The 23,681-nt window shown below is 37.4% G+C and overlaps 1 protein-coding gene across 3 annotated transcripts in view; it reads right to left on the reverse strand.

The window, feature by feature from the left end:
* Window positions 1-4,402: 4,402 nt before the first annotated feature.
* RASA2 (RAS p21 protein activator 2) overlaps window positions 4,403-23,681 on the reverse strand; it is a gene marked incomplete at its 5' end in the record, with an annotated part of 116,869 nt that continues 97,590 nt past the window's right edge. For all 3 annotated transcript variants that reach the window (XM_082654515.1, XM_082654514.1, XM_082654516.1), the window contains 5 exons: window positions 4,403-7,439; window positions 8,943-9,132; window positions 9,865-9,968; window positions 10,622-10,830; window positions 11,479-11,561. In XM_082654515.1, the coding sequence (XP_082510641.1) occupies window positions 7,409-7,439; window positions 8,943-9,132; window positions 9,865-9,968; window positions 10,622-10,830; window positions 11,479-11,561 (617 nt within the window). In that variant the 3' untranslated portion in view covers window positions 4,403-7,408. The remainder of the gene's footprint in view (window positions 7,440-8,942; window positions 9,133-9,864; window positions 9,969-10,621; window positions 10,831-11,478; window positions 11,562-23,681) is intronic.

The raw sequence follows: 23,681 nt of genomic DNA on the forward strand, positions 1-23,681 counted from the left end.
AAAAAAAAAAAAAAGAACTAATACAATAGAAATGCTATATAAATATTTAAAATACAATGTAAATTCTATGTAAATAGTTGTGGGCATTTGGAAATTCAAGTTTTTCCTTTTGAAAGTTTTTGGAATTTTTTCCCTAATATTTCTGATCTGGAGTTGGTTGAAAACATGGATGTAGAACACGTGAATACATGGGGCTGAGTGAAATTTTATTTTTTACATTTAAGCCTTTTATGTATTTTGAGATACTTTTCATATGTGGTATAAAGGGTCCAGTTTCCTTCCCCTGCCTATGGATAGCTAATTGCCTAGCACCATTTGTTAAACACATCATTTCCCCCCAATTTCATGCTGTTTACTCTCGTCTAAAATCAGTTCATCCTATACAGATGGCTTTATTTCTGGGATCTCCATTCATCTCTATGTATAGCTCATGCCAGTATCACAGTGTTTTATTTCCTGTTGCTGTGTACTAGCATTTGAAATTGGGAAGTGTGAGCCTCCAACTTTGATTTTCTTTGTCAAAATTGTTTTAGCTGTTTGGGGCCTATTGAAATTCCATAGTTTGGGGCGTCCGATTCTCCCCTTCGCATGTATGTACCCCAATTTCCTTATGCATTCATCTTCTAAAGAAACCCTGATACCTGGAAGGTTTAGACGTTATGAGTAGAGCTTCTGTGCATAACATTGTTCTTTTTTCATTTGGATATAGTTTTTCAAAGCAGTTCTGTGAATACTGGAGGCATAAAGATGGATCTCAAGGGGTGAGACTTGCTTGGCTTTGGAAAATACTGCCAAACTGTATCTCAAGCGGCCATATTTGTGCGCCATCAGCAACGAAGGAGAGTTGCTGTTTGGCCCCATCCTCCAGTGATCGGTGTTGTCCTTTTGGGAGGAGGTTAGCAGTTCTAATATGTGTGTAGTGCTGTCTTACTGTTTTCATGTGTAATTCCCTGATGGTATACGACGTGGATCATATTTTTGTCCCCTTTGTAATCTTCTTTGGCCAGGTGTTTGTTCAGATCGTTACCCATTTTTAATGCAGCTGTTTATCGATTTTTGTATAATGTGGGTACAAAGTCTTTATCAGATATGTATTTTGCAAATATTTTTCTCCCAGTTTGTTGCTTGTCTTTTGGCTTTCTGAATAAGGCATTTCGCTGAGTAGAAATTTTTAATTTTATAGAACACATGAGTATTCTTACCCTTTTGTGTGTGGGCTTTACATGTTGTGATAAAATTCGAAGCTTATGATCTACGTGACCAAATCCATGGCCATGTCAATTTTCTTATATGTTTTAGTCTTTAATTTTTATAGTTTTATTTCTAAATGTGTCTGTGGACAATTTTGAGTGATTTTGGGTGTAAGGTGTAAAGTTTGTATCTACATTCATTTCATTGCATATGGTTTCTAACTGTTTTATAACTCTTTTTGAGAATTCATGGGACATTGCCTCCACCTATCTTTATTCCCAAACATTAGTGGATTCGGCAGGACTGCCAGCAGTGAACTCAGCCTCCACTAAACTGAGTGGGTGCGGCCTGCATTTCCTAGTTTGCCAGCAGAGGGCGACAAGCACGTCTCTCTTACCAGTGCAGGGCCTGCCTGATCTGCCCACAGACCTGGCTCTGTGCACAGCTGACAGGAGCAAGGTCTCCTTAGGACGCACCAGGGATTTGGTTTCAGAACAATGCAGGTCTGCATCCACGTTGAGTGGATCTCTGTTTCTTTAGGACCTGCTGCAAGGTGCTGCCATGGGAAGAAAAGTGATGAAAAATTGAGGAGAATCTTTTGTGCATGGCTGACTGCTGGGGGTCTGTCATCAGAGGACCCAGCAAAGGAAGGGCCTGATGTGAAGAACTGTGTATTTCAGTTAGCTTTGTGTGCGAAGCAGACGATGTCCAGTGTCCTTCTGCTTGTGATGTTCCATTTTCCAAGCAATTTATTGGGGAACATGTCCTTTGGCTACTGCATGACCTTTGGATGGCAGCTTTGTCATAAATTAACTGACCACGTATTTGTGGGTTTATCCCTGGGCGCTCTTATTACTCTGGCCCGTGTGCCTCTTTTGTTTACTCCAGCTGCTGGTCTCCTTTGTCAGGATCCCCTTGGCTGTTCGGGGTCCCCTCACACGAATAGGATGCTAGTCTCCCCAATCCCCTGCTGCCGCCTATGCCTGCGAGACTCTTCTCAACACAGCAGCCAGAGCAATCCAAGGAAGCCAAGTCCACCATGTTACTCCACTGCTCAAAATGGTCTCTCATCCCAGGCATCCCAGTTCCTCTCAATCACCTGGCTGTGGCCACACTAATCTCCTTTGCTGTTTTGAGCACACCACACGTTTTCTTTCTTCTGCCTGGGAGGACCTTTCCCCTCACATCCTTAAGACTCCCTTTCCTCGCCTTCTTCAGATCTTTGTTCAGATGTCACCTACCTTGTGAGGGCTTGCCTGACCACCTAATTTTAAATCGTATCCCAGCCCTCCCGGTCTCCCTTCCCCGCTTTACTTTGCTCCATAATACTTATCACCATCTGACATTTTATCTGTTTGTTTAATCTTCCGTCTCGCCCCAGAATGCAAACTCCAAGGAGGCAGTGATTTTGGTTGTAGTTTTACTCCTGACAACTACTTCTGATGTACAGTTTAAGAGACTTGGGATCAGGAGTTGGAATTTAGCCCATATTCCAGTGTTTCCCAAACTTTAAAAACAAATGTCCCACATTAACACAAACATCTCAGCCTCCATATTGCAAAGGGCCTTCAGGTGAGAATCATGGTCTCACCTATGCTATTTGTACCAGTCAATATTTTGTTGACTTTTCTGTTCTGTGAATTACAAAAAGAGGTGTTTTTTGCATTTTCAAGTATAAAAATTATACTGACTCATGCCTTTTCAAACTACACCTGAGCCCTCCATCTCCTCAGGGAGACTCTGATAGGCCTCTTGAGGGGTCACTTACCCCACACTGCATTGAGTCTGACTAAAATAATGGGTGCTTCTGTAACAGTGCAGTGTGGCCTTCTCAGTTCTGGGTGGAGTTGAGAAATATGTTAAATTTGGAAAACAATATTGTTCACTCCAGACAGAATTTTCCTTGATGAGCAAAAACTTCATGTATCTAAGACCATGTCAAAAAGTAGATAAATGCAAAGAAAGCAAAGGCTTTGACAGTATGAAATAAAAAGGATTTAACATACAAGGCAGAAAACTGAATGAATCTTAATAGGACTTTCAACAGGTTACCTTCTCTGCTGTTAATATAAAATCTAGGTATAAGCTTAAAATATGATGGCAAATGGTTCACCAAACTGAGAAGTCGCATGGCAAAATGACAAGCCAATGAATGAGACTTTCGGCCACAAAAGACTAACCCTCAGGTGAGGATACATATGAGGAATGATGACCCAAGGTCTCTGGACATGGATCAGTTTATCTTTGAAGTACATCATGTCTATCCAAGACAGGTATTCTCTGAAGGGCCACACTGGTCATTGAGACTTGGGGCAGTCGAGAAACTTACACCAGAGAATGGAACATAAAGGGACTCTGCTTGGCCTTAGGTGTCTCTTGTTTTGGAGTCATGAAACTTAGAAATCCAGCAGAAGTATTGCCCACTCTCTCTTTAAAGAACTGGTTTATGTCATAGAATAGAACCCTCACAGAACCCTTTGATGTTTCTATTCTAAGGTCTATTCTTTTTTTTCTTTTGAAGGAACTAGTCTATAGGTGTGCATTGTATCCAGTTGATTGATGTTGTTGAGTTCAACTATGTCCTTACTGATTTTTCTAAGGGCTATTCTAATACATGGGCTAGTATGAGTGGGATTCTGGTATTTCAGTAAAAACAAGATGCTTAGAGATTCAGAACCCTATTCCTTCCTCTTTGTTAACCTTCAGTTCCTCTGGAGTTGCAGGGACTAGGTTTTATGGAGGTTTATTTGAGGATACTAAGAGGCTGCTGAGGCACTAATGGGGAAGATTCTGGCTTCTCTCGTTGGGGGTGCAAGTCAGCTCTAGACTATTTACTCAGAAAAGAGGGGAATATATTCCCACACAACAGAAGTGCATGGCTCTCGGCAATGATGGGACCCTTCACAGCACCTGCACACCGTAGGTCTTCAAAACAATTCTGCTGAATGAATAAATAAGGACCTCAGTCCATCAAAAATCAGTCTAGATAAATGCAGAAGACTACTGCACCCTTTCCAGATGGTTTGTTCTTTGTTACTGAGGACTCCTCACTTCTGCTATTCCCTTCCTAATAGGTGAGGTACAATAATTTTAAATGAGAAGAAATTCTTACATCAGTGAGAAAGTAAGGTCACACAAAGAGTGGACAGGCTTCTTGTAATTTATTTGAGTTATTTTCAAGCGACAGCTACAAAAGTTCTTAAGTTTTATAATACTTTTGATAAGAAAATAAAATTTAAATAAAAATACATTCTCAACAATACAACATGGTTACACAAATTCACTACATTAAGTTTTGATAACTTATATTTTCAAACTGGACACTGTAAAAAACCAATATTTACTAGCAACATTAATTTCCAAAAGTTAATAAAAATGGAAGCAGATAATATCAAGACTGGCAATTTAACTCTAGAATGAGTCCTGTATTTTTCACATACTGTAAGGACACCTAAAAGGCTTTGTAGCATTTTGTCTTTACAGGATGTACCATTAGAACAAATTAAAGGTGCTTTTACTTAAAAAAACAAAAAAAATCTGTCTTCTAAAACCTGGCATGAATGAGCCTTTCTGATAAATGAATGAAATTAGGCTTCAGAAACAAAAACAAAAGCCACATCATTCGTCATCTTTTTTTGTACAATAAGGAAAGCCTTGTTTTGACACTTAACCACTACCCGTGATAAACATATTTTTCTTTGGCAAAGAAAATAGTTCAATTTGATAAATTATATTCCTGGGAGTAAAAAAATGTTGCTATTGCCCATTATCATATTAAATGAATATTAAAAAAACAAAGCTAAATAAAGAACAAAACAAACGATAACAACAACAAAACAAGCAACATACCAGCATAATTTTAAATGATAGAAATGGATAAACTAAGAACCAGAATTGGCATTTATGGCAAGAGTTTCTCCATATCATCCTTTTCTTTCCTTCTTGGGGTTTTCAGGGTTTTAGGGTAAAGTGAGCTGCCATGTATTTTTTTCAAGTTTAGAAAAGGCAGAGAAAGCAGATCAGGTAGTAAAAATCAAAGTACTCATAAGTAACAGCAGAGGAATGAGGAGGCCCTTGGGAGCAAGTAAGTACCTTGGTTATTTTGGGGTCCCACTGACATGGTCTCTTATTTCAGAAGACTTTCAAAGAAAATTTCATGTCATATTACTTGTTTTTAGGCTATGCCAAGGTGGTTAATTCCAGTCAAACTGGCTGTTTAAAAAGTGTCATGTGAAGAAAATAACTAGTAACTGAACTCTTCAAATTCTGAGTTACGTATTCACACAGCCTTGGTCCCTTTGAGAATGCTGTGATCTTTAAAAACCGTCATAACGGAGGGCCTGACATTAGAAATATTAGAAGAATATAACTAAAGAAGCCACTAGAGAGTAATGAGTGGTACCTGGCAATGCTCACATGGCCTTTCCAGGCAGACATTCAGAGACCCTTAAAATGAAATTTCAATCTGAATGAAATTCAAAAGTGAGAAATTTATTAAATGGTAAAATTCTTTCACAATGATGAATCAATGTAGTTTATGGAATCTACTAGCTCATAAAATTTAAAAGACTTTTCAAACCTGTCTTTAAAATGGGCCAGCAATGACCTACCATAATGCAGACTAGGACTGATTCTTAAATAAAACCAACTGATTTTTACAAGTCCTTTAGAGACTTGTACATTAGAGACATTGCTCCATTACAATCATTTATGGAACAACTTTGATGACTGTGTGTGAATGGTCTTTAAAAATAATTACCTAGTAACATTATAATTTAAAAACAATTACCAATAACGTAATTGGCAAAGTGTATCTTGAAATATAGCTTATGCTCAGGGAAACAAAAAAAGCACTACTAGCTAGATTTACATTAATAAGTAGTCACAGTTTTAAACAGAAACATGTAAAATACTCCAAGGTTCAAAGTACCACATTTAGAAAATGTTTTGAATTTAAAAAGACAAAATAAGAGTACCATGGTTTTTAATACTGATGAAGCAAAGTGCATACCTCTTAACTTCAAGGTGGCAACTTGCTTCGATTGCTTATTTACAGTTATGATTTTCAGGATAAAAGTAAATTAGGGAAAAATAGGATTCAAACAGTTGCTTGCCCAAATTCCATTTGGCTAGCAGGCAATAAGAAAACAGCAGTGAAATATAAACATTTTTAGGAAAGCACTATTTCTAGACTTAAACACTGATCATTCAACTGATCATAAAGATTAGATACCACGGAGTATCTAAAGTATAATCTGGGGTGGCCCAGATGAGTAAAGTGCGCCGAGTGACTGTTCTTGAGTTAGATCTCAGCCTCACGCTGGGAGGAGGGCGTCCTATGGTGGTGGCCCTTATAATAATGGAGTAATGAGTGAAGTCGAGTGAGTTTACCACCACCTTTTCCCATTGTTTACTTTCTCTTCTTTTTCAAAAGTGAAGTCCTTAGAAGTCACATTAACCTGAACTCTCAAATCAAGAAAATGAGTACCTGATGTTTAAACAATGAAAAAAATTTAGTGGTCTCATTTTATTTCATCTGCCGTCACTCATCCCAAATGTAAACAAGATGCAGACAACAGTTCATGTTCCCTGATTTCTCCTATCTGAGTTCTGTTTGCATCATCTCTAAATAGACAAAAGATCTACCAGCTTTCCAGGATACTCTGGCAGTTTTCTAACATTTCTGTCGCTGTTCCAAATGTAATCTGTAATGACCAATGGACCAAAGGAGATCATTTTTTTTTTTTTTTTGAAGAGGGAGGGTCTAGATGAACTAAATGGAAAGCTCTGAATAGTCATGGATTGAAATATTCCAGTAAAACACAATGTTGGCAGTATAGAGCAGGCACTAATGGTTGTGAAAAGTCCACAGAACACAGAGTGTTAGAAGAAGAAATGGTTTCTTGCTATGGAGGAGTTCTCCTTTTGTTACAAAGCTTCTTTAGGAAGATTCTTTCTATTAAAAAGAAGTTGCAGAAACATGGCTTTTGACACGTAAGATATGAAGGGAATCTTGGGTTTTAAATTCTCTAGGAACACATCAATACCAGGATTCCCAAACAGTTAATTTCAATTATTAAATATTAAATACAAGGTGAATGCAGGTGACAGTAAAGCCAATGTTCATTCTTAAATACTGTGAACAAAATATATGATGAATTGAAAAACTCCAACAAAAATAATATTTTCCAGTTCTTCTGAGTCAATTGGTCAAACTCTAAAATGTTTTCCCAATAATTGGATTTTCCCTAGAGAAAAATAGAGGAAATAAGATGAACAAATAAAATATTTAGTACAAGAAAGATTGGAATTTTTTAACAGAGGAAAATACAGCTGGGAAAGGGGGTGTGGGTACAGGAGGAGTGTGTGTGGCTACAGGGGGAGAATACTATTTAAGAAGGGTGGTCAAGCATTGACTAGGACCTCATATGGAAACCTTCCGGAGCTCCAAGAAAACTGGATTACTACTGTTAGAAGAGAACAAAGTATTTCTACTAACGCAGAAAAGACAGTATTAGGATGCTTTCTACTAACGTAGAAAAGACAGTATTAGGATGCTTACACTAATCTTCCTAATGTACTGAGCCTTCTATCTAGGGAGAACACAAATATTTATACCTGTCAAACTGATTTTTATTGTTTATAAAACATATATAATTATCAATCCACACAGGTAAAAAAAAAAAGTAAAAATGGCGGGGCCAAGATTGAAAGCCCCTCCTTAATAAGCTGTATGACCTTGTGCTTAGCTTCCCTGAGCCTCGGTTTCTCTAGCTGTGAAATGGGAATATAACGCTGTTGGGCTGATGTGAGGATCAATGAGAGAGTGTGCATTGTGGCAAACACTTAGTTTTTGGTCCAAGAACCATCTCTCCCTATCTACCTCTGTGCAAATCGAAACCTGACTCTAGCGCTAGTACTGGGCAGCCCTGTGTTTCAGGGGAAGCTAGGGGTAACTTTGGACAAGGTTTCCTTCCTCTTGAGGAGGAAATAGCTTTGTCTGCCCCTGGCTGCTGTTATTAAAAATGTGGGGCTCTGAACTATTGCAGCCCAGCTGTGACCATGAGGGGACAAGTTTGAGGAAGACAGAAATCATCTTGTTGAAGATGGCTGAGGCGCTGGATTGTCCTTGATGACACTGTTGAGCTGAGCTAACCAACTGTAGAAATCGGGACTTAATTTGTAAGGTTAAAAAATTTCCTATTATTTAAGCCACTTCAATTGGGATTTTCTGTTACTTGCTGCTAAAAACTATCTAACTGATGCAACGTAAAGTACTAGGTACAGTGCCCAGGGGTAAGGAGTAAGCTCCTTAATAAATATTAACTCTTGCTGCTGTTTCCACCAGTGTCCATCTGCATCTGAGATGGATCCAAAGCATCAACTACAAGCTACTTCCAGCACTACGAAGCTGATTCTTTTTTTCTAGTACTTAGTGTGTATAAAGGTACTGTAAGAGATAAGGAAGAGGATCAGCAAAACAAAACAAAAACAGAAAACTACTAAGTATCCAGTTCAAAGATTACATTGAAATATAACATTAAAAAGTGATGACAAAGTACTGCACCAATATAATGAAATGATACCAGAATTGAAAAAGACAAAGATTCCTGTATGAGTGGCCAGGGAGATTCTTGCACAAGAGAAAGGTTCTGAGCCGGTTTTGAAAGACGAAGGTAAGCAGGAGGCCTGCACTTCAGGTGTGAGTACAGGGTAGCAGAGGCAATGAAAGTATTTTTAAAAATACTTACTTGCTCCCATATTTTGCACTACTTGATCTTTTCTTCCTATACTTTTCATGAGGTTCATCTAGCTTCTCTACGACGCTTTTTATTTGTTGAATTGTCTTAAAGGTTGTTACAGAATCCTCGATTACAAATTTAGAATAGTCATCAGGCTCTTTCTGTGGTCCTTGATAGACTGCTATAGTTCCACAAGCCTCTACAAGAAGCAATAAAATCTCTGATCAGACAACTAAATTCATTAAATGTAATTTGTATTGACAGTATAAATAAGAACTTTTCAGGCTTCCTTGGTGGCGCAGTGGTTAAGAATCCGCCTGCCAATGCAGGGTACATGGGTTCGAGCCCTGGTCCGGTAAGATCCCACATGCCGCAGAGCAACTAAGCCCGTGCGCCACAACTACTGACCCTGTGCTCTAGAGCCTGCGAGCCACAACTACTGAGCCCGCGAGCCACAACTATTGAAGCCCGTGTGCCTAGAGCCCGTGCTCCGCAACAAGAGAAGCCACTGCAGTGAGAAGCCCGCACACCACAACCAAGAGTAGCCCCCACTCACCACAACTAGAGAAAGCCTGCGCACAGCAACAAAGACACAATGCAGCCAAAAATAAAAATAAATACAATAATTTATTAAAAAAGAAAAAAAACTTTTCAAGGGGCTCAAGCTGGGAAGATCTCCCCTGGAAATGCATAGATAACCAAAATACATATATTTTATTAATTATGATAATCACATTTATTCAAAAACAGTATTTTTACTTGATGAATATTATGAAAAAGGCTCCCTTTGGGAGTTTGGCAACTTTCATATAAGTAACATTTTGTTAAATCTATGAGGTATCTTTGACTTTAAGAAAATGCCAAAGCAACACTTCAGGCATTGGTAATGAAGGATCATGGTTATATAAAAGTATTTTAATTGTATAGTTACCTTCCATTTTCTGCAGCTTAAGTAAACTGAGGGTAAAAAGGGAATAAATTCTTTCTGTTTCTCTGTCTTCATCAATATCTATTTGGATGTCTGCAGGGACACCTCTATGGTAAAAATGAAATCAAAGACATTGGAAAAATATCACTTTGTTAACATGCTAAAGACTTTTGATGGTTTGAGACTGAAAATAGAACCACAGAATTTTGCAGAAGGAACCTTAGGAATCTAATCTAATTTGATAATTAAATAAAATGGGGCCAAGAGAGGTTTGGTCATTATGTGACTAATCAAAAGGAAGGGAAGTTTAAAGTGAAATCACTTTCATTACCTATGCTTCATCTCATTACTCTTTAAGTCTACAGGGCTAAGCCCTTCTTCCTCGGTATCTTGCCCAAGCTTGCACATCTATTTAAACATTGCCCTTTTTTATATTTTGACCTGTGCAACCATGATTTAGTTGAGAACATTTTCATCGCCCCCAGAAGAAACCTGTATTCATTAGTACTCCCCATTCCTCCCTCCCACTGGCCCCTCACAACCACTAATCTACTTTCTGTCTCTATAAATTTACCTATTCTGGATACTTTATGTAAATGTTATCATATGGCCTTTGTGTCTGGCTTCTTTCACTCAGCATCTTTTCCAGGTTCATCTGTGCATGTATCAGGACTTCAATCCATTTTATGGCTGAATAATATTCCATTGTATGAATGTAACACATTTAAAACATTGCTTCTTTAATCAAAAAGAAACTTACGCAGTACATGGCTTGCAACCCAGAGCGTTTTCACTGGTCTCTAGACAGCAGAGCCAGTTTCCGTTTAGATATGCAGAGGGATGATAAGAGCTGAGCCTGTTCTGATTGCATCGGCTCACCCTGCAGAGTACATCTATCCATTCATTAGCTTCCACACAGTTATTTGCCTGGACATAGAGTGGTTTCTCTGTGTGTATCACTTGGAACATCTTCATAGGCAATTAAGATAAAAAGTTAGTGACAGGGTCTAAAAACCAAACAGTACAAAACACAAAAAGGTACATAAGAGAAATCTAGTTTGCTTGGCTAGGTAACTGCTGCTCAGGTATCGTATAAACTATTATGTTTCAAGCAAATTAGTCCCTGGGACTGAGTCACATGGTACTAAACGGTACAACAGAGTATAATTTTTAGAAATCACACAAATCCAAAGGAAGGAACTATCATATAATCAGGAATAAAGGGACAGAATTTCAGATGGAGGAAAAAAGTATGAGTAAAGACAAAGCAGTGGGAAAACAGAAACAAGGAAATCATCTTGGTTGACTTGAGTGTATTGGTATGTACTGAAGGGTAGCAGAAGATAAGGTTGCACAGACTGGTTGCGACTATATTCTTAAAGCCTTGAATGTCAAGCTGAGAAGTTTGAGAATATACAAATATTGAGAAAAGTACCTTTAACTTAACAGGGGAGGCAGACTATATAAAGCATCAACAATAACGGACAATTTTAAGACAGATTTCTAGCCACCAATTATAAGATATTAATGATTAATAACAAATACTAAAATAAACCTTTTTAAATTTCCAGCTAAGTAATATATGCAGTTTAAAAAGCTTTAAATTATGTAACTTACATTTTTCTTGTTGAAAGAGCTCTCTTCCAGTTTTTCCACAGCAAGAATGTTTTTCACTGGAATCGTGTAAATTGCATCTTTGCCTAAATTATAAAAGAAGTAGGATAAAATTAAAATAATTTCCATCAGAATTATAGAGGTGAGAGGTTAACTCCATAAGATTTAAGATCATTCTCTTGATGGTAGGTGTATAAGAAACTTACAGATTTCCAAATGGTGCATATATAAGAATCCTTTGTTTTATGGAACAAATGAATTTTGATTGTTTTCTATAAGGTGACTCCCTCTTTATTTTTTTAAAAATAAAATTAAAACATTTTCAAGGAAAAATGAGGGAATAAATCTGATCTCCATGTAGAAAATAAAAATGTTATTATATTTGTAACATTAATTATGTGGGGACTGAAAATATACTTAGCAATAAAGGTCTACTCAAAACTTGTGGAGACATGGAATTTTCTTTCATGGAGTTATTAAATAAACAATGAATCTGTATCTAAGTGGATTTTTCTGCTTTTCCAATCAAATATTTAATTAAGGAATTAACCCTCAAAACAATGATTTGAAATTGAAAAATTGTTCATTACTATCACATAATGGCTGGTCAGCTGACTAGAGCTACCAAATTTACTCTAAGAGATACAGGAAATAAAAGTAAAATTTTATTTGGTAGAGTGAATCATTAACCTAATTTAAGAATTTGGGGACTTCCCTGGTGGTCCTGTGGTTAAGAATCCACCTTCCAATGCAGGGGATGTGGGTTCGATCCCTAGTCGGGGAACTATGATCCCACATGCCACGGGGCAACTAAGCCCGAGCGCCACAACTACTGAGCCTGCATGCCACAACTGGAGATCCTGTGTGCTGCAACTAAGACCCAACACAGCCAAAAATAATAAATATTTTTTAAAAAAAATTTGGAAATTTGAGTTTTCTAAAAGAGCTTCATAATAAGGTGGCATGAGGATACGAAGCATTTCAACTTAACAATTTACTTGAGAATAAACTACATTCATATAGTCATAGAAACTATAAGCAAATATAATTATGACTTTTTCTGGTCATTTTGTAATGTTTTTCTTAGAGAATCAAAGCTTTGCTTCCTCTTCCACCAAACTTTGCTTTAATGACATGTGGGTTGAAGTGCTGGAGGCTAAGACCTTTATATTTTCCATGGATTAATGTACAGCTTTTTGGTCAAAGACACTAATTTGATTAATAAAGGTTTTCTTTCTTGAACAGAGAGGTTAACAGAGTATTTGCTAAGCCTGGTTCCTGATGTAAAATCTAAAATTCGTGTAATTCAAGAAGATGTGATATACAATTTTTAAAGATAAAGTCACTTAATTCAACTATCATACACTGAATGTTTACTATATACCAGACACTGTCCTGTAACCACTTGGGATACAGGAGTAAACAGAACGCATAAAGCCCCTAATGAAGTTTGCATTTAGGTCTGGAAAGACTGACGAAAGACAAATATTAGGTAGAGATGAATGCTATAATGACAACAACCCAAGGCGATATGATAGAAAGTAGTTGGGAAGTTACTTTAAATTGGACAGGTAGGAAAAACTTTTCTGCGGAAACATTTAAATTCAACAAATACAAATTACATATACATGGGAAAATAAGAAAAGACTATCAGCAGTCTCCTGGGAGCTAGCTACAAGATCAAATTTATGAGGAGGTGTGGGGAGATGGGAAGGGAGTAAACTGGAAGAAGCCACAGCCCAAACCACACGTAGGAAAAGACATCTGTAAAAGGAGGGCTGGTTTAGAAAAGCTTCAAGCCAGAGTCAATGGACATAGACAGTTGGCGGGGCGAGGGGGAACACACTCAGACATGTGTGATGACAGTCATATCACTGATTGGTACGCTGCATCTGGAACAGCTGGGTCAATTAGGTCCTCACCGCCCCCCCTCGCCCCGCCACCTTGTGCTAAGCAGCAGTCAACAGAGGCACAGCCCCAGGCTAAAGCAGTAAGGATGCGTACTGGGCTGTAAAGCAGGGCTGCCACAGGCTGTTGAAAGCATCCACGCCAGAAGACAAGCACGAGCACCCTTGCCCCTCAGCAGCTCATCCTGTCCCTCCCTCGAAATCACTGGCTGTAAGCTACTGAACACTCAAGCAGGTGAATGGACTGTAACACAAAGATGAGCAAATCGCCAAAAAAATCACCAAACAGATGAGGAAAATCAGCACTCTGGAGGAGGCACACATACAACAAAGAGAATAACATCTGAGGAAATCAGGGGTATAATAAATGAGGAAGAAAGGAGACATGTCTTTCGGTACTAATCTACATGGGGCACCACAGAGATTCCAGAGAATTTAAAAATTTTGCAGGAAGTTTCTATCTTTAGATTTGTTGAATACACAAAAGCATGCCCATATCCTAGAATTGCTGTATTTGTTCATTTCTGGACAATACAGCATATGTAGAGAAAGTGCACTGCTCCAGGCACATATGATGTTATTCGAGTTAATTTCAGTTGATAATGTTAATTGGAATGAATTGCAAGGTGAATTAGTAAAATGGAAGATTTTACTGAGGACTTTCTAAAGTACAAAAGGACAAAGAAACAGACAGTAAAAATGTTAAGAGCCATGATGGATGAATTTAGAAGTTTTGATATCTGTCTAATAAGCATTCCAGAAACAAACTAGAAAGTGTTCAGAGTAAAATTACCAACGAAAATGTCCCAGAGATAAAGGTATAAATCTTCAGATTGAAAGGATCCATCAAGTGCTGAGCAGGATGGAAGAAAGGTAATACTTAAGACACTGGGCAGTAAAATATTAGAGCCTGAAGATTAAAGAAAAGTCCTAAGAGTTTCTAGGGAGAAGAATCAAGGCTAAGAATCAGAATGACATCAAAATTCTCACTAGCAACAAAGGAAACTAGCAAACCATGGAGAAGTATCTTAAAAGTTCTGTGGGAAATGATTTTAAATCCGATCTAACTTATTCAAGTGTAAGGGTAAAACAGACTTTTTTTTTTTTTATTGCAAGGACTCAGAAAATTTATCAGCCCTAATGCCTATCTGAGATAATTCCTTGAGGACATACTCTTGCAAAATAAGTAAGAATTCAGGAAAAAGACAAGTACATTATATAAAAAATAGTGCTGGGCAAAGAAATCAGAAAAATTGATAAGCATAGTTAGAAAAATCAAAACATAAAAAGGTAAAAGAAACAAGAGAACCTCTAATGATTAGTGATGTTGAGCATCCTTTCATGTGTTTGTTGGCAATCTGTATATCTTCTCTGGAGAAATGTCTGTTTGGGTCTTCTGCCCATTTTTGGATTGGGTTGTTTGTTTTTTTGATGTTGAGCTGCATGAGCTGCTTGTATATTCTGGAGATTAATCCTTTGTCAGTTGCTTCGTTTGCAAATATTTTCTCCCATTCTGAGGGTTGTCACCTCACACCGGTCAGAATGGCCATCATCAAAAAATCTACAACAATAAATGCTGGAGAGGGTGTGGAGAAAAGGGAACCCTCTTGCACTGTTGGTGGGAATGTAAATTGATACAGCCACTATGGAGAACAGTATGGAGGGGTTCCTTAAAAAACTAAAAATAGAACTACCATAAGACCCAGCGATCCCACTACTGGGCATATACCCTGAGAAAACCATAATTCGAAAACAGTCATGTACCACAATGTTCACTGCAGCTCTATTTACAATAGCCAGGACATGGAAGCAACCTAAGTGTCCATCGACAGACAGATGAATGGATAAAGAAGAAAAAGAAACGAAATTGAGTTATTTGTAGAGAGGTGGTTGGACCCTACAGTGCAGTGAGTCAGAAAGAGAAAAACAAATACTGTATGCTAACACATCTATATGGAATCTAAAAAAAAAAAAAAAAAAGGTTCTGAAGAACCTAGAGGCAGGATAGGAATAAAGACAGACATAGAGAATGGACTTGGGGACACAGGAAGGGGGAAGGGTAAGCTGGGACGAAGTGAGAGAGTGGCATGGACATATATACACTACCAAACGTAAAATAGTGGGAAGCAGCCACACAGCACAGGGAGATCAGCTCTATGCTTTGTGACCACCTAGAGGGGTGGGATAGGGAGGGTGGGAGGGAGACGCAAAAGGGAGGAGATATGGGGATATATGTATACATATAACTGATTCACTTTGTTATACAGCAGAAACTAACACACCATTGTAAAGCAATTATACTCCAATAAACATGTTAAAAAAAAAAAGAAGAGAACCTAGTACTAAAATTTCAGACGACTTCATTAGGTAGACGCTATTAGGGAAAAATAAATTGAAAGCATGCTCATGTTCTTTCTCAGCTTGAACAGAGACTGTGATTAACTGCAGACAACAAGGTAAACATGTAAGTTTAAACCTGTCTGTTAACAATTTAAAGGTAGAAATAGGATGCCCAAATTCTCTCAGTAGGTAGGACAGAATGAACATGAGTGGGACTGATTATTCCAATTAAAAAGACAGGAGAAAAACCCTCAATAAACAGAAAAGCCTAATAAACAAAAAACATAAAACAAAGTAGCAATTACAGTAATCACAATAAATGTGAGTGTATTATATTTCCTTATTAAATAACTAAAATCCAGTTTAGGTTCAAATCATTACCTCCTCAAAAAGTTAAACATAAAGTTAGTTACCATATGACTCACTGATTCCACTCCTAAGTACATAGCCAAGAGAACTGAAGACATATGTCCACACAAAAACATATATGTGAATGTTCACAGCAGCATTTATTCATAATAGTAAAAAAAATGGATACAATCTAAATGTACATCAACTGATGAACTGATAAACAAAATTTGGAATATATCCAAACAACAAAATATTATTCAGCCATAAAAGGAATAAAGTACTGATTCACGCCATATCATAGATGAACTTTGAAAACATTATGCGAAGTGAAAGAACCCAGTCTTACAAGGTTACATACACATTGTTTAAGTCCATTTACATGAAATGTCCAGAAGAGGCAAATCCATAGAGACAGAAAGCAGATTTGTGTTTGCCAGGGGCTGGGGGAAGGGAGGAGTGAGCAGTGACTGTTAATGGGTATAGGTTTTCTTTTTTGGGGGGATTAAAATGTTCTGCAACTAGTGGTGATTGCACAACTTTGTGAATATACTAAAAATGGATTGTACACTTTAAGTGGGTGAATTTTATGGTTATGCGAATTATATCTCCATTAAAAAACCATTACCACCCCAAGAAAAACAGAATTCCAGCTATATATCGGTCCCAAGGAACACAGATGAAACAAAATAACTGTGAATCTATCTTTTGATAGTAGTGTAAGGAAGCTGAGTAATTCCATTCCTTAGAAAGTAAGTATAAAACTGGGCAAATTATTAAAAACAACCACTTCAGAGCACTGGAAAATAACCAAAGGCAAGTAAAAATCTGAGACGTGTTTACTCAACGAACAACTGCTACCGCATAGGATAAGAACTGTGCAGTTTACAGTCTTCCTCCCTGAGGGTGTTTCCAAATTGCCCAGATCAGTGAAAACTCACAGCTTTACTGGCTGGAGGCTACAAATTCAGTTTAAGGGTGAGATTTTGGAAACAAGAGAGCTATAGAAAGGCTGAGATAATAAACCTGCCACATCCTTGGCTAACTGCTAAAGATGCATGTATGTGCCATCCCAGAGAGTCTGGCAAAAGTGGAAAGCCTGGGGAGACATGTGAATTTGCTGTGCCTTTGAATGTGTTCCGATTCACAAACAGCTCAGGTGATGAAGGGTGGAAGACTTACTGGCTTCAGGTATTTGAGCACTATGCTCAAATCACTGGCTGACCACTGAACTAAGCAAGCTCAGGTGAGAGCCCTAGGGAGGGAGGTAGGATTAGGGACAAAAAAAAATCTGAGCAAAGACAACAGCAGCTATACACTGACAGAGAGAAAGATAAAAAGAGACCGACAGACACACACACATGGAACAGACGTTACAGTCTGAGTTCTTCAGAAGAACAAACAGAATCCAGACACACTATAATGTATTACCTACAAAGCCCAGTTTTTAACTAAAAAATGAGATGTGGAAAGAAACAGGAAAAGTGTGACCCATACTTGGGAAAGAAAGCAGCCAACTGAAACTGACTCTGAGTGGACTTAGACGTTGAATTTATTCTATTAGTGAGCAAATCCACTATTATAAATATGTTCAAGTAATTCAAGGAAAATATGCTAATAATGACTGAACAAATATGGACTCTAAACAGGAAAAGTGAAACTATAAAAAGAATCAAACAGAAATTTTAGAGCTGAAAAGCACAATAAATGGAATGACAAATTCACTACATGAGCTGAAGAGAAGATTTGAGATGGTAAACAAATCAATGAACGTAAATAGAAACTATCCAATCTAAAGAACAAAGATAAAAGGGAAAGAAGACAAATAAACTGAGTCTCAGAGAGACCTGAGACAATATCAAGCATGCCTGAATAAGTATATTTGGAGTTCTAAGAAGGAGAGAAAATGGACAGAAAAAAAATATTTGAAGTAAAAAATTTCCCAAATTTGGTGAAAAACATTAGCTTATGGTTTAAAGAAACTCAAATCCCAACAACCTCTTGAAAAATTTCAACTGCCAAGCAACACATTTTATGCCATTATCATAACAAAAAAGAAAGAAAAAGGAGTGATGATATAAAGAGTGGGAAAGTCTTACTTTAATGAAGTTCGGTTTATCTTAAAAAGATGTTTAGTGCATTTGATATCCTAAGAAATCCCTGCATACTCTACAGTTGCACAGATATTCTCTTATGTTTTCACTGAGGCCTATGATCCTCTTATCTTGAATTAAATTTTGTGTGTAGTATGAGGTAAGGTGAAGTTCATTTTCTCGTTTATCCAGTTGTTCCAGCACCATCTGTTGAAAAGACTTTCCTTTCCCAACTGAACTGTCTTGACACTTTTGTCAAAACTGAATTGACCATATATGTGTGTGTGTGTCTTTCTGGACTCTTGTCTGTTCACTGATCTCTCTAGCTCTTATGACAAAATTTCAGACTTGAATTACTTAGTAATTAGTAGTCTTAGTCTTAGTCCTCCAACTTTGTTCTACTTTTTCAACATTGGCTCAGCCACGTTAAGTCCTTTGTTTTCCCATTGACATCAATTTTAGAATCAACTTGTCAATTTTTACCCAAAAAAACTTGGGATTTGGAGTGGGATTGTGTTAAAATCAAGATGAATTTGAGAAGTGACTTCTTGAAAAATATTGAACCTTAAACTCCACAAACATGATGTATGTCTCCGTTTATTTGCATCTCCTTTATTTTATCTCAGCAATGTTTTATAATTTTCTTTAAAGTCTTATACTTATTTTTTAAAAAATGATCCTAAGTATTTTAGGTGGGTGTTTTTGAAGGGGGGGCTGCTACTATAAATGGTATTATTTTTAAATTTCATCTTCTAACATTTTTTTTTTTTTTTTTTTTTTGCGTTACGCGGGCCTCTCACTGTTGTGGCCTCTCCCGTTGCGGAGCACAGGCTCTGGATGCGCAGGCTCAGAGGCCATGGCTCACGGGCCCAGCCGCTCCACGGCATGTGGGATCTTCCCGGACCGGGGCACGAACCCGTGTCCCCTGCATCGGCAGGCGGACTCTCAACCACTGTGCCACCAGGGAAGCCCCATCTTCTAATATTTTGATGCCAGTTTATACAAATACAACTGATCTGTATATACAAATCATGTATCCCAAGATCTTGCTAAATTCACTTATCAGTTCAAACAGTTGTTGTGAAGATTCCTTAGGAATTTTTATGTAACTCCATATGTCCTTTTCTTCTTTGGGGGGGAGGGGTCTTACTACATTGTTTACAACCTCCAATACAATGCTGAAGAGAACTGATTAAAGTGCATAATCCTTCCTTTGCTCCAGATCTTAGATATGATGTTACATTTATTCTAATTACTTGTTATAGTTGGGCTTAACCTATCATTTGGCTATTTGTTTTCTATTTGTCCCATCCGATTTTTGCTCCTCTGTTCTTCCCCTCCTGCCAAATTTATTTTTTGTGCAGGGGAGAGATGGATTATACTTTTTTCTTTAAAGTTTTCTTCTAGAGATTTATACAGCCTTAACTCATTACAATCTACTTAAAATTATTCTTGTGTCACTCCACATAAAATAGAGGACACTTGCAATAATTGACTCCATCCCCTTCCTTTGTGCTACTACTGTCATATATTCTACATCTAAATTTGTTATAAACGCTGTAATTCAATGTTATAAATTCTGCATTAAACAGATGTTTTAAAAAAATTAAGACAGACATTATTACATTTATGTACATATTTACCATTTTCAGTGCTCTTCATTCCTTCCTGTAGATCTAAGTTTCCATCTGGTGTTACGTCACTTCAGCCTGAAGAATTTCCTTTAGCATTCCATATAGTGCAAGTCTACTTAACAACTTATCTAAAGGATTATTTTCATTTTTGAAGGAAATATTCACTAGAGTTCTAAGTAGAGAGCTTTTTCCTTCAGCACTTGAAAGACATCATTCCACTGTCTTTTGGCTTTGGTTGCTTTTTATAAGAAGTTAGCTGTCACTTGTATTGTTCTCCTGTATGTAATCTGTCTTTTGTTCCTCTGCTTTTGAGATTCTTCTCTTTATCTTTGGTTTGATTATTATATGTCTAAGTGTAGTTTTCTTTGTATTTACTATGCTTGGTGTTCACTGATCTTAGATCTGTAATAAAATGTTTTTCGCCAAATCTGGGAAATTTTAGGCCATTATTTTTTCTAGTATTTTTTTCTGCCTCTTTCTCTACTCTGCTTCTAAGATACCAATCATGCATATGTTAGACTGCCTGATACTGTCCCACAACTCGGTAGGTTGAAGGTTCTGTTCATTTTTCCCAATATTTTTTCTCTGTGTTCTTTGAGTGGATAATTCTCATTAATCTGTCTTCAAGTCCACTGAATCTTTCTTCTGACATCTCCAAACCATTGTTAAGCCCATCCAATAAACTTTTCATTTATGATGTTGTACTTTTCAATTCCGATTTCCATTTGATTCCTTTTTATAGTTTCTATTTTTTTCTTTTGCTGGAATTCCCCATCTTTTTAATCATGATGACTATCTTTTCCATTAAACCCTTGAAATATTTATAACAGCTTTAAAGTTCATATCTGCTAATTCCAACATGTAGACCATATAGGGGTCTGCGTCTGTTAAGTGCTTTTTCTCTTGACTAGTGTTGTATTTTCCTGTTTCTTCTCAAACTTGTTAATATTTCACTGTATACTGGACACTAAGAATAATACATTGTAGAGACTCTGGATTCAGTTATCCTCCCTCAAAAAGTTACCTCATTAGCTGATCACTCTGAGGCTTGGCTTTATACTTTGTTTATATGATACTTTGTTTATTTAAATCTCCTTAATCCTAGGGCATAGTCTTTACTTCTGAACCACCACCTTCTAAAATTCCAAACTCTGTCTCTGAGGAGGAAAGAAGCTGAGATCTCTTCTCATCTTTTTTAATCTTTCAGTTACTGCTTTTCACTAGCCTCTCTGAAGTTCCCCCTAGCACGAGCAGTTCGAGTCAGCTAAGGATTTCAGGGGAGTTCAAAGCAGATTGGAAGGCTCCTCCTTTTAATCTCCTCAATTTCTGCCTCCTCTGGCAGCCTTGAACTCTGTCCTTTGCCATTTCAAGGCAATAAAACTATGACTTTCTGGGAATTCTCTGGTGGTCCAGGATTCCATGCTTCCACTGCAGGGGGCATGGGTTCGATCCCTGGTTGGGGAACTAGGATCCCACATGCCATGTGGTGCGGCCAAAAAAAAAAAAGCAAACTATGACTTTCTGTTTGAATTCTACCACCTCATACTGCACAGATTGGGAGGCTCTCGGGGGGAAAGCCAAATAAACATAAATCTCACCCAGCATAGTTCTCATCTTCCAAGGGTCAAATTCTTCAGAGAGTTGTTTTATATATTCTGGCCAAAGTTTTTAGTTGTTATCTATGAGACAGTTAGTCTAGTACAAGCTTCTTTACTATTACCAGAACTCCCATGTCTATTTTTAAAAAGGCAACTTCATCAGTCTACTTGTGTAAGCCCAAATCCCTGGAGTTATCCTTGACTTGCTCTTACTCTTGATATCCGACCCTATAGCAAATCTTGTGAATACTATCTTTAAAATAGATCCAAGATGTGATCTATTTTTACAACCTCCGTTGCTACTAACAGGTCCAAGTCATTATCTTGTCTCCCCTGAATTAGTGCAGTAGCTTCTTACTTGGTCTCCTTGCCCCCTTCAGTCTAATCTCCACACAGCACTCCACATGGCAAGGGAGATCAATCCTATCAAAACATAATTCAAATGATATCATTCCTTTGCTTAACACTCTCCAGTGCCCTGCCATGTTATTCAAACTCCTTCAATGATCCACAAGCCCTATAATATCTAGCTCCTCCATGGTCTTTTTGATCTCAGTTCCTGTGATTATCCCCTTATTCATTTTTTTTTTTATAGTCACAAAAGCGTTCTCTTGTCTCTTGAATACTCCAGGTGTACTTCTGTTTCAGGGCCTCTGTACCAGCTGCTGTTAGCTATGTCTGTGTCACTACTACCTCAAATTTATCCACATAGCTCACTCCCTCACCCTCCTTAGGTCTGTGCTCAAATGTCACTTTCTCAGTGAAGGCTTCCCTGACTAGACTTTTTAATATTGCAACTCTCCTGAGTTCTCTATTCCCCTTTCCTGTTTTATTTTTGTCCATCTCATTTATAATCATCCCATATAGTATAAAATTCTTTTGTTTGTTTACTGTCAATCACTACTAAACTATAAGATCCATGGGGGTAAGGATTTTGGTATGTTTTGTTCACTACTGTTTTCTCCAGAGCTTGGAACAACATCTGGCACACAGCAGGCACCCAATAAAATATCTGTTGAATATAATGCACAGACAAATCAATGGTGTTCTTTAGTTATTAAAGAAAAAAAATACTGTAGAGCCCTGTGTATGAATATATGAGCAGGTAAAAACCAAGTCAACCTAAATGTATTGAGATGCATGTTTAAAACATCATGGAAACTTCTTTTATATTGTCCATAGGTTATATGAGCTAGAACACTGATATCATATGGAAGTTGTGTAGGCTGTATGTATGTATCTGTGTATAACAGGTCATCCAAAAGTAGACAATATCTAATCAAGTTTGGAGAACACAAATGGAATTTCAGAGATGAATTTGTTAATAATTTATTATTTAAAAATATAACCTATTAGTAGTAAACTTGGCAGAAATTTTAGAAACCCACAGCAGTGGTTCTTAACGTATTCAGATAACAGCATATCTGGAAAACATGGTGTCCTCTGAAGAAAACCATTTATTAAAAATTAATAAATGCCTTCATGAAGGTAGTAAAAACATGGTCCTTACCACTGAGGATCTTAAAAAACTAGGGCAAGAGATAGATAAAAGTAATGACCACACAGTGTGACATAAGTTATCACTAATGTGCTAAAGAAACATAGTAAGAGAATACTCAACTGAGGTGGCCAGAAGCTTTATGAAAACGACTTCCATAAAGAGCTGACACTTGTTCTGAGGGTTAAAGGACAACAGATTACACAGGTAAAGAAGGAAAGAAAGGGATTTCTAGATAGAGCAAATGCAAAAGCATGAATGTAAAAGAGCACAACTCAAAGGAGCTTCAAGAGTTAGTCTGGCAAAGTGACATATGGAGAATGCAGAAGATGAGGCTGGATGAGATAGGAAGAGGCTGGAACATCAATAACTCATTTGATTCCAGCATACAACTAGGAGAACTTTTACTTGTAGAAGATGACCACGTTATAGTGTATCAATATAAAATCATAATCACACTCAGATCCATAAGAAACTGTCAAGGTAATCATGACTGATAGCTGACTGAATGCCCTACGATATTCATTTGCCACATGTTAATTTAGTGATATTGAAGATTAATTGCTTACTATTACTAAGTGGGCATCAAAATTTAATAACTTATTTGAGAAAAACCCTTAAAATTGAGAAAATTCTATTAATTACTTTTCCAGTAAACTGGAAAACTATTATTTGATTCTAAGTGGTAGAAATACTTGATTCAGAACACTAGTGTTCAGTAGGAGGAAAGAGTGAAAGACTCAATGATTTAAAGCTATGTTACAGAATATTTGGGAGGCGTTCTTTCA

The sequence above is a fragment of the Grampus griseus genome (assembly GCF_964374135.1).
Source record: "Grampus griseus genome assembly, chromosome: 5".
NCBI lineage: Eukaryota > Metazoa > Chordata > Mammalia > Artiodactyla > Delphinidae > Grampus > Grampus griseus.